Source organism: Arachis hypogaea, chromosome 20 (assembly GCF_003086295.3).
Source record: "Arachis hypogaea cultivar Tifrunner chromosome 20, arahy.Tifrunner.gnm2.J5K5, whole genome shotgun sequence".
Lineage (NCBI taxonomy): Eukaryota > Viridiplantae > Streptophyta > Magnoliopsida > Fabales > Fabaceae > Arachis > Arachis hypogaea.
In genome coordinates, this window is record NC_092055.1 from 140,927,501 (window position 1) to 140,941,366 (window position 13,866).

The 13,866-nt window shown below is 35.2% G+C and overlaps 1 protein-coding gene across 1 annotated transcript; it reads left to right on the forward strand.

Annotated features, from left to right (window-relative positions):
- Window positions 1-12,372: 12,372 nt before the first annotated feature.
- On the forward strand, window positions 12,373-12,798 carry LOC112785257 (uncharacterized). Its single transcript, XM_025828717.2, has one exon. The coding sequence runs from the start codon at window positions 12,373-12,375 to the stop codon at window positions 12,796-12,798; it is 426 nt and encodes a 141-aa protein (XP_025684502.2).
- Window positions 12,799-13,866: the final 1,068 nt, after the last annotated feature.

A 13,866-nucleotide genomic window follows, 5' to 3' on the forward strand; every position in this document is an offset into this window, starting at 1 on the left:
AAGAAGATCTTGGAGGAGATGGCTTGTCACTGCTTTTGGGTTCACTCATCACAGAAAGTAGCTAGGGTGGCTGCGTGAGGAAGGAAGCAAAAGTGGAGTAGAAGAAGTCATCATCATCATAAAGCATCAAGGGCCAGAAATCCATCTTGGAGAGTAAGCCAAGGATGGAGAGCTCGGATTGATGAAGAGTGATGACCAAGGAAGGACTAGAGGTAATTGCATGTTGGTTATTGCATGGATTATCTCTTCTCTCTCTCTGGCCGAACCGGTTTTGTGCTTGAAGGAAGAAGAAGTTGGCTTGGGTTTTGGCTTCAAGTGTGGAGGCTTCCCTCTTCTATAAAAAGAGAGAACAGTCACGATTTGAAGCAAGGAGAAAGTTTAAGAGTGCAAGGCACAGAATTCTCAGAGCTACCTGAGCTAACAATTTTCTCTTCTCCTTCAATGTATTTTGTTTTGTATTTTTCTGTTTAATTTTGTCATGTCTTGAGTCTCATGGAAAAAGACAAACAGTGAGATTTGTATGAAAAAGCCATAGAGCGAAAAAAGGCAGAAAATGTAAAATTAAAAGAAAAAGCCATAGATGTCCTTAGAGTTCCTTTGTTCATCTATATTGTGTTTCATGATTCTGTGGGAATCCCCTTGTAAGCTGGGTTAGCACTTTACAGATTGTAATCAGGAAGATTATAGTGAAATTCCATCATGTTTGTGATGGAGACTGGATGTAGGCTGCACTGCACTTAGCAGCTGAACCAGGATATATCTGGGTGTAATTTTCTCTCCTCTCTACTCCATTTCTGTTTCTACTGCACAGGAGCAAAAATAGAAAATATCTCGTGCCAAGTGACGAGACAAAAAGAAAAGTCTCGTGGTTGGGGACGAGACAAAAGAAAAAGTCTCGTGGCTAGTTACGAGATAAAAAAGATAAAAAGTTTCCAAACTTGGTTTCGAAGGTCAGCAAGTATTTTCAAGCTAAAAAAAGGGGGCTAAGATTCAACCCCCCTCTCTTAGCCACTGATAACCATCAATTGGTATCAGAGCTTGATCTCAAAGAGATCAAGCTTTGCAGCTTGGAGTAAAGATCCTCATGGCAGAAAACAGTGGCTCAAATGTGGTGTCCTACAATCTGACCGAAGGACAATCAAGCAACATACCTCCTCTTTTCAATGGGAAAAACTATACCTATTGGAAGGAGTTGATGAAGATATTTGTACAAGCAGTGGATTACAGAATTTGGAAGATCATCCTGGAAGGGCCTCAATATCCAACTGTTACAAGTGCCGAAGGAGTTGTTTCTCTTAAACCAGAAGCAAGTTGGACGGATGAAGATAGAAAAAAGGTGGAGCTCAACGCCAAAGCTATTAATCTGCTCAACTGTGCTATCAGCTTTGAGGAGTACCGACGGGTATCACGTTGCACAACAGCAAAGAAAATCTGGGATAAACTCCTAGTTACTCATGAAGGAACAACCATTGTGAAAAAGACCAGGATTGATATGTTAAACAGAGAGTACAAAATGTTTGCAATGAAGGAAGGAGAATCCATTGATGAGATGTTTGAGCGCTTCAACACCATCATTGTTGGCTTGGATGCTATGGGAATCAAGTATCCTGAATCTGTGCTAGTGAGAAGAGTGTTGAGATGTCTCACAAAAGAGTGGGAAACAAAAGCTTTAATTATTTCTGAGAGTAGTGGTCTTGACTCTATGACTTATGATGATTTGAGAGAAAATTTACTTGCTTTTGAAAACACCTACTTGAAAAAAGATTCAAAAAAAAGGAATAGCTTTTTCATCTATCACTAACCCTCTGGATGATGAATCCAGTGACAACTCATCTGAAAATGAATTTGTTTTGTTTGCAAAAAAATTCAGAAAAATGATGAAGCTCAAAGGCAAAGGCAGCAGCTCAAGGAAAATAAGGAAAGACCTTAGCAAAGTAACTTGTTACAACTGCAAAGAAATGAGGCATTTCAAATCTGATTGTCCCAAGTTAAAGAAGGAAGAGAAGCCAAAAAGAGGAAAAAAGAAGGGACCGATGGCTTCTTGGGAAGATTTGGAAAATGACTCGGATGATGATGATGAGGAATCCAAGACCAAGTCATAACCTTGTCTCATGGCAGATCACATAGATCAGGTAGTCTTCCATAACCCTAACACTGAAGATCTTCATCTTATGATAGACCATCTTTCTGAAAAAATAAGATGCTTCCTGCTGAAAAATCAAGAACTTGAACAACAAATCACCATTCTTAAAGCTGAAAACAGTTTTCTTAAAGAAAAAGTAAGGGAGGCCAAAACTGCTTGTGATCTTGTTGAAGAAAATAAGCAGTTAAAAGCCCAAATTAAGAGCTGTGAAAGTAATCATTCTGTTCTTGCATATGTAGATTATTTTAAACAAAATGAAGAGTTGCTTAAAGAGGTTAAAAGGCTTAAGGAAGACTTAGCCAAGTTCACCCAAAGTTCTGAAAATCTGAATCAAATCTTGGCTAGTCAAAAACCTCTTTATGATAAGGCTGGGTTGGAGTTTTATAAATCTGCTGAAAAATCTCATTTTGAAAACCTTGCTTCATCCTCTAATGATACAAGATTTCAAGATCCCACCTACTTTAACAAAACAGCAACTCCAAGATTTTGTAGACTATGCAATCGAAATGGACACGTTCCGATTCAATATTTTTTTGGTGAAAGAATGATTGGTGATAAAGTTTGTAAAGTTGTCTTTGATTATAATGGCTTAGGACATAAGAGATGGTTTAACGTGAAAGGATCCAAGAAAATTTGGATACCTAAGGTCACTTGAGCTTGTTTTGTAGGTGTGCCTAGCATCCAAACGGAAGGAAAATATGTGGTATATGGATAGCGGATGCTCTAGGCATATGACCGGAAAGACAACCTTCTTCATAAAGCTTGATGAATATGATGGAGGACTTGTCACTTTTGGTGATGATGCAAAAGGAAAAATAGTGGCTGTTGGGAAAGTTGGTAAAAACTTTTCATCTTGTATAATTGATGTCCTTCTTGTAAATGGTTTGAAACATAATTTGCTTAGTGTTAGTCAACTGTGTGATTTAGGTTTTAAAGTTATTTTTAGGAAGTTTGTATGTTTGATTGTTTGTGAAAAAACTGGAGATATTTTATTTGAAGCTAAAAGATACAATAATGTGTATGGATTGACTCTTGAGGACCTAAAAGAACAAAATGTGACATGTTTTACATCTCTTGAATCTGAAAAATGGCTATGTCATAGAAAGTTGGGTCATGCAAGCATGTACCAAATTTCTAAGCTAGTTAAGAAAAATCTGGTTAGAGGAATTCCAAATATCAAATTTGATAAGGATCTTACTTGTGATGCTTGCCAATTGGGCAAACAAGTAAAATTCTCTTTTAAACCTAAAGATGGAATCTCAACCAAAAGGTCATTGGAGATGTTACATATTGATCTTTTTGGACCAACAAGAACTCAAAGCTTAGGAGGTAAACACTATGGTCTTGTGGTGGTAGATGATTACTCTTGATTTGGTTGGGTACTTTTTCTTGCTCATAAAAATGATGCTTTCCATGCCTTCTCCACTCTTTGCAAGAAAATTCAAAACGAAAAGGATTTAAAAATTGCCCATTTAAGAAGTGATCACGGAATAGAATTTAAAAACCAAGATTTTGAAAAATTCTGTGATGACTTAGGAATTTCTCATAACTTTTCATGCCGTAGAACACCTCAACAAAATAGGGTGGTTGAGAGAAGGAATAGAAGCCTTCAAGAGATGACTAGGGCTATGCTTTGTGAGAATGAGATTCCTAAATTTTTATGGGCTGAAGCTGTAAATACAGCTTGTTACATTTTGAATAGGACAGTCATTAGAAAAGGGTTGAAGAAAACCCCTTATGAGCTATGGAAAGGAACCCCTCCAAATCTGAAGTACTTTCATGTTTTTGGATGCAAATGCTTTGTACTTAACAATAAAGAAAACCTTGGAAAGTTTGATCCAAAATCCTATGAAGGAATGTTTGTTGGATATTCCACCACAAGCAAGGCCTATAGAATTTATCTCAAAGAGCATAGAACCATAGAGGAATCCATACATGTTACTTTTTGTGATTCTAATTTAATTTCCAGTATTGTGATACATAATGATTCAGATGGTGAAGAGGCTGGAACAAGTAAAGAAAATCCCAAATCTGCTCAAAATGAAGAATCTGCCAGTCCAGTTTTGTCTCGTCAGATTGGAGGAGATATTTCCATTTTATCTCCTGAACAGACACGAGAAACTGAGACAGTGAGACCACCAGAAGCTCATCAAAGCTCAGCGCCACTTAGAAAGCCCAGAGTATGGAAGTCTATGAGGGGTTATCCTCATGACTTCATAATTGGTGATTCCTCTCAAGGAGTAACAACAAGATCCTCCACCAAAAGGCAATTTGAACCAAGCAATTTTGCCTTCTTGTCACAAATGAAGCCCAACAATGTCAAACAAGCTCTTGAAGATCCATCTTGGGTCAAAGCAATGCAAGAAGAGCTTGCTCAATTCGACAAGAATGAGGGTTTTGTGATGCAGATTATGCGGGAGATAGAGTGGATAGACGGAGCACATCCGGCATGTGTTGCTTCCTTGGAAGCTCACTCAACATGTGGTCAAGCAAGAAGCAAGCCACAGTGGCTTTATCCACGGCTGAAGCAGAATACATTTCAGCATCTGCATATTGCTCTTAATTAATTTGGTTAAAAACACAATTAGAAAATTACAAATTAAAGATCAATAGTATACCCTTATTTTGTGATAATATGAGTGCTATAAACATTTCAAAAAATCATGTTCTGCACTCGAGAACTAAGCACATTGAAATAAAATATCATTTTATTAGAGAGCATGTGCAAAAGGGTACTATTGATATTTAATTTGTAAAATCTGAAGACCGAATTGCTGATATTTTTACAAAACCCCTCTGTGAAGACAGATTCTGCACCTTGAGAAAAAGTTTGGGAATGTTTGATTTAAGTTCTATTGATAAACTGTGAATATTTGATTCTGTTCAGTTTTGTCTCGTAGGTTTGGACGAGATAAAAATGAGGGCATGATGGAAGAGCTATGATCAAGGGGGAGGCAACGCAGAATTTAATTCTCATGGGCCCCACCAAATATCTTTGACCCCACCATGATAGTTTTGTTAGTTCCTCAATTTTTTTTGAAAATTAAAATCACAAAATCTCTTGGTTGTCTTATCAAATCTTGTTAGAAAAAGCATGTTGTCAAATCAAATCTTTCTTTCCAACTAATCCCTTGATTCAAGGAAACTCCAGTTCAGTTTTTTTGAAACTTCCCTGGTTAATAATCGCGCCCTTAATGGTTAATAACTCCCTCCACTATCTCTCTCCAATCAGCATTTAATGTCCCTCTAACCTTCCTCCACTCACCTCACCATTTGGCCACCTCTCTCTCTCCAACTTCCATCACCATTCATCTTCCTCATAATGAAAAAGAAAACAGCACCAAGGAAGAGTGAAAGAATTAGTCTCTCTCAAAAGCCTTCCACTCCCCAAACACATACACACATACACATTCACTCCACTTCTTCATCTTCCCCTTCACCTCTCACCAAGAAAACTGAATCCATGAGGCGCAAGGTTATAGCCCAGAAATCCTCTGAAAGGAGAAAAAGTGACAAGAACAAGGAACCAAGCATGGAGGAAGAGGAAGAGAAATCTCATACATCACCTCCTCCATCACCACCGAAGAAGTCCACCCCTCATGCATCTGGGAAGAGCTCTCAGAAAACCAAAGGTTTCGTGCTTCATGAGACCCGGAAACCCGCAAACCTTGGTTCAATGGATTTCAAGAACAAATTTCATAAGCCACATTCTCATTTTGATCCTTCAAGGTTTTCTACATGTGCATTCTATGAATTTCACAAAGAGGTTTTGGAAAAGCGGTATCTGTGTCCCTCATACTTGGTGAATCTTGATTCTCTGGCTTCCAAAGGGATTGATTTATATCCTCTGTTTGACAATCTCAAATGGTCTCCATTACTCCTCATTCACAAAATGGTTTACCCAGGGTTGGTAAGACAGTTTTATGCGAATCTGAGATTGATTGATGGTAGTCTTCACTCCTACGTGAAGCGTGTGCATATCACTCTGAATGCTGAGACCATTGGCTCTGCCCTTGGTTACACTGATGAAGGGCTGAGGGTTTATATGTCTGACAAATGGGATGCGCACGTTGGGGTCGCATACAAGCAAGTTCTTCATCAAATTTGTGAGAATCTGTCTGGACTAGACGGCACTATTCCGACTCACAAGGCTCTTGGACCAACCAACTCCCTGCTGCACCACATCATAACTCACATTCTCACCCCACAAAGTGGCTCTCATAACAGGGTAACCGTATCTGATTGTCTCATAATATTTGCTCTCGTTACTTCATCTTCTATTTCATTTAGTTATCTCATGATTAGACATATGTGGGAGTCTGTAAAGAGTACAAAAAAGACTAATTTACCTTATGGAAGTTTCTCACGTGCATCTTTGAGTACTTTAAGGTAGATTTAACAAATGAGGATGTAGAGAACAAAGTCTCTATGATCAAAGGAGGTGGGGCTGTTAAAAAGGAAAAGAAATCTATGGCTTCTAATGATGACTTTGAGAGCCGGCCAGAATCCTCAAAGGCAACCGATTCCCTAAGAGACATTCTCATAGAATTCTCAAACATGTCTGATCTCATGGTTCAGTTTCACAAGTCTGCTCGCAAACTTACATATGAAAATGAGTCGGCCTGGAAGAAATGCCAAGAAAGGGTCGGTCTAATGCTGGAAAGCCTTGATGATGAAGTTGGTAGTGAAGCAGGGGCTGAGGGATCTGACTTTAATCTTTCTGATGATTAAAGTTATGTTTACTGTTTGATATTGGCACACTTAGGCTCAATTTGGAGCTTTGTTTTGTTTCTGTTGGAACAATAACTCTGTGATATTTTGTAGACACTTTTGGGTTATATTTTGCATATTATGCTTCTATGTTAAATCTTTTTGCAGGTGCCCCTTTGATGACAAAAGGGGGAGAAAGCAAAAAAAAATTGAAATGAAAAACAGGGGATGAACAGGAGAACAGGGGATGAAATTTATTTTCAGTTGAAAATTCATGATGAACAGGAGAACAGGGGATGAAATTTTCGGTTGAAAATTCATGATCACCCTTGTTAAAAGGATACATGTTGCATGTTGATAATATTTGATCTGTTTTACTGTGATTAGTGCTGCTGGAAATGCATTTGGTTTATGATGTTTGGCAATGCATTTGTTTTGATTATATGAATGCCTAGTTGTTGAGTTATCTTGATACATGCCTTTTTGAAATAAGAATATTCTGATTCATCTTGATAAATATGATGGCTTGATAACTTATTTTTGGCAGTTCCTTTAAACTGTGTTATATATAATAGCTGCCATGTTTAATGTGATCAAGTGTGTTTCAAAAAATATTTCCCTTACCACAATAATATTGTTTTGATATCCTGACTGGAAAATATTTGAACATCATTTTTCTTTGTACTCAATTGATGTGTGTAATATTTGAGCAGAAAATCAATTTATGATAACAAATAAGTTTTGATTATCAATTCAAATCTGCTCATAAATCAAGCATTTAGCATCATGTAATGAATATGCTAAATAACATTGTTACTTGAAGCTTGATTAAAACTGTTACAGGTTAGTGCTTTCCTTGATTAGAATGGCATACATTAAGGGAGAGCCTTGTAACAATTTGAAAGGGGGAGAAAAACAAATCTTCAAAGGGAGTACTCTATACTCTAATTTTTAAATTTCTTTCTATTTCAATTTTAATAATGTTTGTCATCAAGGGGGAGATTGATGAGTTTGAAAAACTCCAATTTAATTTTGATGATGAGCAAACATTATTGAAATATTTAATTACAAAATTATTAATTTAATTTTCATTTAACATATGTTAATTAATAATTTTGTGATGCAGATTTTAATTGGGCCGAAAATAAAATTCTGGTGCAAGCCCAATTATACTCAGCCTTGATTTAATGCAAGAATACATGATGAGTATGGCTGAATTGATTTTGGGCCGAAACAAAAGAAAATTGACAAGCTCAAGTGTTTTACTATTAGCTCAGCTTTGAATGTCCAAATTAATTTGTGGCTGAAGCTAGTTGTTATAATGGGCCAAATTAATTTTATTATTGTCACAAGCCCAAGATCTATGCTAAGTGATCCAATGCTTAATCCAAAGTCCATCAGGAAAGCAAATGTTATCATTTGCCTTATGCTCTCCAACGGATTCCATTTTTTTTCACTTTGGGATGGATTTCAAATTTTAATTTGCAAGCATTGGAAACATAAGTGAGAAAGTATGAGTGACATGATTGATTTGATTAATGCAGCACGCCACTCAAGCTAGGGAAGAAAAAGCAATCACATTAATTTGTTTCATTTTAACTAATTGCTTTTACTTTAACTCTACACTCTTTCTCATCTTTCCTTCTTCTCTTTCGGTCATTATCCAGGAAGCCATGGAAGCTACACCTACTCACCGAAAAGAAGATGGAGCACGTCTCAAGACCATCACAATGATGGCAAGAAAACATAAAAAATATAGTGGCTGAGATTCTTATCACTTGTAATATGATTTTGTGATGAGATCTTAGCTTCTCCATACCAAAAATGGAGCAAGGAGATTCGGCCAATAGGAAAGAAGATCTTGGAGGAGATGGCTTGTCACTGCTTTTGGGTTTACTCATCACAGAAAGTAGCTAGGGTGGCTGCGTGAGGAAGGAAGCAAAAGTGGAGTAGAAGAAGTCATCATCATCATGAAGCATCAAGGGCCAAAAATCCATCTTCGAGAGCAAGCCAAGGATGGAGAGCTCGGATTGATGAAGAGTGATGACCAAGGAAGGACTAGAGGTAATTGCATGTTGGTTATTGTATAGATTATCTCTTCTCTCTCTCTGGCCGAACTGGTTTGTGCTTGAAGGAAGAAGAAGTTGGCTTAGATTTTGGCTTCAAGTGTGGAGGCTTCCCCCTTCTATAAAAAGAGAGAACAGTCACAGTTTGAAGTAAGGAGAAAGTTTGAGAGTGCAAGGCACAGAATTCTCAGAGCTACCTGAGCTAACAGTTTTCTCTTCTCCTTCAATGTATTTTGTTTTGTATTTTTCTGTTTAATTTTGTCATGTCTTGAGTCTCATGGAAAAAGGCAAACAGTGAGATTTGTATGAAAAAGCCATAGAGCGGAAAAAGGCAGAGAGTGCAAAATTAAAAGAAAAAGCCATAGATATCCTTAGAGTTCATTTGTTCATCTATGTTGTGTTTCATGATTCTGTGGGAATCCCCTTGTAAGCTGGGTTAGCACTTTACAGATTGTAATCAGGAAGATTATAGTGAAATTCCATCATGTTTGTGATGGAGACTGGATGTAGGCTGCACTGCACTTAGCAGCTGAATCAGGATATATCTGGGTGTAATTTTCTCTCCTCTCTACTCCATTTCTGTTTCTACTGCACAGGAGCAAAAATAGAAAATATCTCGTGCCAAGTGACGAGACAAAAAAAAAGTCTCGTGGTTGGGGACGAGATAAAAGAAAAAGTCTCGTGACTAGTTACGAGATAAAAAGGATAAAAAGTTTCCAAACTTGGTTTTGAAGGTCAACAAGTATTTTTAAGCTAAAAAAGAGGGAGCTAAGATTCAACCCATTTCTTTTAGCCACTGATAACCATCCGCCATTTTTCATTGAAACTTAATGACCAAGTTGTGCACCATACAAAATTGCAAATAAGGAAATAGGAGACTATGTGAATGAAATATTTTGAAATTAGAATTCGAAGAAGACTGAAAAGATATGTGGAGTAATTGGTGGGTCTAAGTAGATTATCTGGAAATATACAAATAATAAAATAAAAACAATTTTTGGAGGATCATACAATATTGAAATTTAAGAAGTTAGAAACATTATATTGAAGTCAGAAACAATTGTTGAGGTGTGCATTTAACTATGAGCCTTTACAATGATACAACTACGGGTGGCAATATGTATTTTACCTGCGGATACTCAACCTGATTCCACCCGATCGGGTAGGGTTGCCAACTTAATCTGCAGCGAGTAAAGTAGGATGCGGGTAGGGTTTTTGTGCGGGTCGGATAAGGTGCGGGTTGAATCTCAATTCTACCCGACCAACCCGCACTCTATATATGTTTATATTATATACTTATATAAAAATATATATTAAGTGTATGTTAAATCAAATACCTCTCACTAAATGCAAAAGATACTTAACCATTAAAAGAAAATCATTAATTGATAATTTAATATTTTTTTTTATATAAAAATCAGTTCTATTTTAAATTATCATCAAATTATATAATAATGTTGTATATTTTTTGTAACCCGCGGGTAGAGTCGAGTACCCGCGGGTCAAAAGCGGATAGGGTTAGGGTTAGGATATTCTCAACCCGCAAATAGAATAGGTTTGAGTTTATATAAAAATCTCAATCCACAGGTAGAATTAGGGTTGGATCCAAACCCTACCATACCCTACCTATTACCATCCCTAGATACAACAAATGCTCAAAACTAATAAATTATAATTAGTTGGCCACAAATTAAATTATCAGCACATGCAAGTATGCAACTTCTAAGTTCTACCAAACTCATTAAAAGAGAGTGATGACTATATGTGCACGAAATATAGGTACCAGCTTGCGTTGCCCATTAAATATGTCACGTCTGCCTCACCTCCTAAACCGGATCAACATTCTCTAAAATATAAAATAAAAAAATTGATAAATAATAAAATAAAAATTAATCATTTTTAAATTAAAATAATAAAACTTATATATTTTAAAAATTATAAATCAATCGTGATTAACTTTTTATTTTATTAAATTTTTTATTTTAAAAAAATTTAAATGAGTAAATTTCTATATCAGTTCATAAGATTTATAGAATTATTCAATTTAATTTTTAAGATTTTAATTTTAGTATAATGATTTTCTAAATTGAGTTTCAGGTACCATAATAATTTCTAAGCATTTTTTCAAAAAAATATGATGGAAAGAGAAAGGAAAAGAGTGCGTTAGAGAGAGAGAAAAAGGATAAAAAGGTGGCGGAGGGACCATCATGATACATGACAATTATCAATAAAAAACGTTCAAGGACTAGTATGGTATATGAAATTCAATTTGAGAGATTATTATAATAAAATTAAAATCTCAAAAATTAAATTAAATAATCTCATAAATCTCAAACACTATTATAAAAATTTACTCGAATCTAAATTCTCTTAAAATCATATGAATATATAAAAAATAGATAAAATACATACATTACAAGTATGCGCATGCTCGGAACGAAAATATTTGGTAACTAAAGAAAATCAGTTAAAAACAGTTATAATTTATCTTATTTAGTATTCATTAATTATTACGATAATTAATAAATATTAAATAAAACAAATTTTGGCTGTTTTTTTTTTTTTGTCTCCTTAGTATTACCCTACTTGAAAATTCAGTTTCTTCATCTTGATGTAATATGGAGTAGTGTTACAATAATGCAAGGAATTTTGTTCTACAAGGCAAATATTTTTTATTATTGCACAATCAAATTACTTGGAGAGATTTTCGTTTTCCAGATGGATATATTGGAGAGATATTTATATCAGCATATTTAAAAGTACTTACAATTTATGAACCCCGACAACTTCAATATGAATAGACCTTTTCATAGACAAAGTTTCTCTTGGTAAGGAATTAATCTGAGAGAAAATACCTTATTAGGAGACTTATTTATTACTATTTAATATTGTATTGAATTTAGAAATTAAAGACTCGGTTTGATTTACCTTCTCAAATTTTTTTATTTTTAGTATTTTTAATTTTTTGTTTTCACAAAATTAAAAAATAATAATAAAAAAATAAAAATACAAATCCAATACATTCTTAATTTGTCAACGCATTAAGAGTAAAAATTTTGGGAATAGTAATTGGTAAATATAGTAAGAGATTAGTTAAAAGTTAGAAGATCTAATAAAATTATTATTAATAAAATTTTTTATTTTTTATTTTAATAAATACATAATAAATATACTAAAAACTAACATTTATATTTTTTATATAAAATAAAAAGTTTTATTTTTATTTTTATTTTTAATACATATAAATTTTTTTCTAATAGGTATACAGAAAATCCAAAAGAATCCGGAACCAAATGTACAAGGAATGCTTAGCACAAACCCATGTATTAATGTATGATGTCTACTATAAGGTGTCCCTGTCCACATGCACCTACCACCATTATTACTCCCTTCACTTCCTTAACCAATTCATTTCAATCTCTTTCTCATTTTCATTCTCATTCTCTAACTTCAATGGAAGGCATCACAGTGAGCGTCTACAAGAGCTTCAAGGATTTCCAAAAGAGGAGACGCTACCGCAAGCTCCATGGGTCGGGTCGCAGATCAAAGTCTGAGCAACTCGGGTCACGGCGTGGGACCCGATTCTGGGGATGGCGGGTCAAGGTTGCGCCCAAGATCCGAATCCGAAGAGTCCCTTCGCCAAAGAAGATGTTGCTGTGGCTGAGGGATGCTTATGTCAGGATGATGCTCGGCTTCGCCAACTCCCGTGTCATGACCATGAATGCCTCCGCTACGGGCTTCGGTGGGCCGTACTCTGTAGCTATTGGTGGGCTTGGGCCGGCCCAGCCCAAAGAGTACGACGAGAAGGTGATAGTTCAGATCTACAAGTCACTAGTCGCTGCTGGAAACTCCGCCAGTGTATGCAATCTTGGCGTCTAGAAGTGACTGGTATTTACCTCGTGTAAAGTTGATAGTTCAATATTTTTAGATGATAATTTAGTCAAATTAAATTATCAGTTAAATTATCAGCTTCAAATGAAATTAATTGCACTCAAATTTCTACCAAAATTACTCAAAAAGAGTAAATTATTATTTCAGAATCAAAACGGGAGTCCTCACTGTTCTGATTCTGATTATGAAATAGGTTTAGTAATTTGTTATTTATCCGATGTTGTGATAATTCCATAAAATTAACAATTGAATATTACTCATCTCTGTAGTCTTTTATGAGTATTGAATTAGTGTATATTTTTTATGATTAGGATTATCAGAACTCACATTTATATGATGAAAAATGACCATTTATTCCTCGAAAAATCATGTTCTCTATGAAATAATGCTAAAATCGTGTTTGAGTTAGAATATTTTCTGTTTGTTTCACCAAAAAGAACAGCCACTGGGTGGGAATAGAAGTGACACGAGCGCAAGGGTGGTTCTTGGCATTTAAGAGGTTTATTTATTATTATTATTATTATTATTATTATTATTCAAAATCTAATAAAACAAAAGTTTTGGATAATATGAGGGTCTAGCTGATTATGAAAGTTCCGGTTTTTAATTTGAGATAGGGATTGGTTGAGACTTTTGTTTTAATTACATATGTTAATCACTTATCATTCCGATTCAAAAAATTTCTTCATAAATCTTGCCAAATGAAGTACAAATTGTAAAAGCAATGAACCAATTTAGTTGATTGAGTGGTCAGTTTATTATTCCATTTAAACAAGTATAAGAGATTCAAATCTTGTCTTATATATACAGCAACTCATTAGTCAACACCAGACTCTTTTAAAGAATTAGTCCTTGGTAGAGATATATCTCGGTTCCAGTAAGACTCTAGAACATATATATAATGCATAAGTAGATCGATCCTAGTGATTTAACCGCTATTGTGCTACTAAAATTTAAATCTAAACATGAGTTAACAAAGTTAAAGAATATACTCTTACCTTAAAGTTAAAGAATAATGCGAACATAGAAAGAATAACAAGATAGGAAATAATTAAC